The 3,313-nt window shown below is 40.4% G+C and overlaps 1 protein-coding gene across 1 annotated transcript in view; it reads left to right on the top strand.

Annotated features, from left to right (window-relative positions):
* TMEM220 (transmembrane protein 220) overlaps nt 1-3,313 on the top strand; it is a gene marked incomplete at its 5' end in the record, with an annotated part of 25,125 nt that overhangs the window by 5,874 nt on the left and 15,938 nt on the right. Inside the window, one exon of the mRNA XM_008586174.1 lies at nt 1,513-1,573. Coding sequence (XP_008584396.1) covers nt 1,513-1,573 — 61 coding nt within the window. The remainder of the gene's footprint in view (nt 1-1,512; nt 1,574-3,313) is intronic.

Here is a 3,313-nt window from a genome sequence, read left to right as displayed (position 1 = left end):
TGGGTTACAATTGCCATAGGAAACTGTTACGTAGTTTAAAGGACTGTTTTGTTTATATATTTACAATATACTGAAATAAGAAGCTTTAGACCCCTCAGTCTACTAATGACAGATATCTGGTGCATTTGGATATGCATTTTTAAAGTCTCTGCCCAACATTTCTTATAGAGAGCACAATTAAACACTGTGTAATGCCTGTGTGTATGTGTGTTTAACTTCTTTGTGTGTGTGCATGTGTATGTGTATGTCTCTCTTTCTCTCTCTCTCTATGGCTAAGCCATGCTCTCTCTCTCTCTCTCTCTCTCTCTCTCTCTGGCTAAGCCATGTGTCTTTTCTAGGGGAAAAGTAACCTCTTACTGTTCTAAGTGTGGCCTTTTCTCTCTCTCTCTATGGCTAAGCCATGTGTCTTTTCTAGGGGAAAAGTAACCTCTTACTGTTCTAAGTGTGGCCTTTGGAACAACGGCAGCAGCACCTGGGAGCTGGTTAGAAAACCAGAATCTTGTGCCCTACCCCAGACCTCCAGAATCACAATCTGCATTTTACTAAGATCCCCAGGTTATTCGTGTGTACATTAAAGTTTGGCACTGTGTACATTAAAGTCTAACCCTCAGTAGCATGACTGTCCACCTGTGAGAGATTACCTGACTTGCAAATGTCAATACTGACCAATATTACAATATAATTAGGGATGGAGAAGAGAAGATGAACACTGACTCTGCGATCCAAATGCTCTCTCTCCCCAGGGTCAAGACAAACATGTTTTTATATTGAAAACAAACCACTTAAAATATACAGCTCTAAAAACTTCCAAATAAACTAAAGGTTTCTGACATAAGCATAATAATGGATGTGGTTAAACAGCTACGCTTCTCAGAAAGTCCTCATGCTTCTTATAAACCTGCCCTCCCTACTTGCCCTCTGCCTGCAACAATAGCCCGCTTGCTGAGAGTAGCTTACTCCTAAGCTAATATGAGTAGGGCCTGTTTAGAGCCAGTCTTCTGACTTCCAAACCAATTTATCAGCAGTTTCCAAAATGAAGAGCCTGACCCCTGATTGGGTACATGTGATTCATACATCATTAGTCGATGGTCCATTGTGTCAAACCCAGCAGGGCCCCTAGCTAATCATGGCTGCTCCTGCCCTACTTTTCAAAGAATTTTATGTTTCATGCAAGTGGGGAAAGGCCATTTGGGCATGGAAGTTGCTTGGGAGAGACTGTAAGGTCAGAATGTCGTAAGATCCAAACCCTATGCTCAGTGCTGGAGCTTGAAGATGAATGAGTTTTTCTCAGAATAGCCTACAGTCTAGGAGGAAGTCAGATACAATTACAGTCTGACATGGTAAGTGCCGTAAAAGCAGAGGTTACTACCTCCTCAATCATTATGGAAACCTAAATCATAGAGCATGCAGCCACTGATCTCATCTTTCTTTACTTCTTCCATACTTTTCAATATATGCTATATATTGGACAGACTTCTTAACCCACATAATCCACTCTCTTTTTGCTAACAGGTGGTGTATGCAATACCTGCAGTACTGGCTCTGCTTGTTGGATTTAACCCTCTTATCACAGGTATAAAACTTGGATTCTGAGTGGAGATACAGCAAATCAGATTTTCTTAAAATAATGAGAGTCTGTCTGCCCAACTCCTAGGAGAAAAACGGGGCTGTCTAGGTTTCTCTCCTCATTTCTGATAATAAGAGGGGCTAATTCTACTCTATTCTTACTCATCTTCAGGAAAGCTTCAAAAGGACTTGCCACACTAAGACATTATCAGTTTGAACCCAAGACCTCTTATGCTGACACGGAATAGTGGTTGTGCAGTTTAGCCCATGAGAGAGAAGGGTTTCCGTCACAGCACTGATTTTAAGCCACCAAACTAGTGTAAAGTCAGCAGCAATCTAAGTGCTAAGCTTATGTCCCTATACTCAGTGGCAATCAATGTCTATTATATATTTACTCTTTGTAACCCAGTTCAACTCATTTTCTTTACAAATTCTTCTTGAAGTAACACCACTCCCATTAATCATTTTCCTATTTTGAATTTCTTCAGTACCAATGTATATGAACTGCTACTTATGTATAGAAATTGTTTATAATGTCCATAACGAATCTCCAGATTTTTCATTAATACACGTTGCTCTTCCTAATCTCCCTATGTACTGTTATAGTACCCACAGCAATATATTGCATACTTTTATATATGTTTCTTCTGCTAGGCTGTAAGCCCCTTAAAAGCAGGATCATGTCTTATGCATGATTGCATAAGCTCACCCTACATAGGTGTCTTAATCCATTCAGGCTGTTATAACAAAAATACCATAGACTGGGTACTTATAAACAGAAACTTATTTCTCCCAGCTCTAGAGGCTGAGAAGTCCAAGATCAAGGCTCTCTGGTGAGGGCCCTCTTCCAGGTTCATAGATGGCATCTTTCCTCTGTGTCCTCACATGGTGGAAGGGGCAAGGGAGCTTTCTCAGGCTTCTTTTATAAGGGCATGAATCCCATTTCTGAGGGCTCCACCTTCACAAACTAATTACCTCTCAAAGGCCCCACCTCCTAATACTCTTACCTTAGGGGTCAGGATTTCAACATATGAATTTTGCGGGGGACACAAATATTCAGTCCACAAAAATATGGTATAGTCCATAAAAATAGGCATATGGTAGGTTCTTAGTGCTTGTTGAACGAATGGATGTCTGTAAAATAGATGCTTTATCATATATTTATTCTGTAACATGCTCCTTGGACTCCTGACATGTGTATCGCAGGTGGGTATACATAACTCGTTTGTATTGCCCACAGGCTGCCTAACTCAATGCTAGGCAAAACGTAGCTGCTTCCCCTATTATGGCTCTAAAAAACTCTCAACAAACCTTAAGTTGGACAGTTCCGTACTATAAAACAGAGCCTTATAACAGAAAAAATATACATTTTACATTGGTTATTAACATTTTCTTATTAATGAAGGCTATTAATACTGACGATTCTTCTTCACTTTCTTTAAAACAGCTTCTTCTAGTGGAGCTTGAGAGTTCTCAGGGGCCTTTGAATAAAGAATAATTACTCCCATCTTGGTGAGGAAAATTCTAGTTCCCTAGATGCCTGGGCTCTTTATATAGGGTGCTAGAACTCTGTTTACAACTTTAAGATGGATCAGTAAGGGCTCTACTAGTTACAAGCTAGGAAAAAACTCAGCTGAAATGTATTGGTATAGTTTACTGAAAAGGCTAGGGGTGGTGCTGGCCTTGGGTGCTGGTGGACTTAGAACTGAAATGTCTCTCCACCTCTCAGTTCTACCGTCCACTGCAC

This window comes from Galeopterus variegatus, unplaced genomic scaffold (genome assembly GCF_000696425.1).
Source record: "Galeopterus variegatus unplaced genomic scaffold, G_variegatus-3.0.2 Scaffold3857, whole genome shotgun sequence".
Classification (NCBI taxonomy): domain Eukaryota; kingdom Metazoa; phylum Chordata; class Mammalia; order Dermoptera; family Cynocephalidae; genus Galeopterus; species Galeopterus variegatus.
This window is presented reverse-complemented; position numbering and strand designations above follow the sequence as displayed.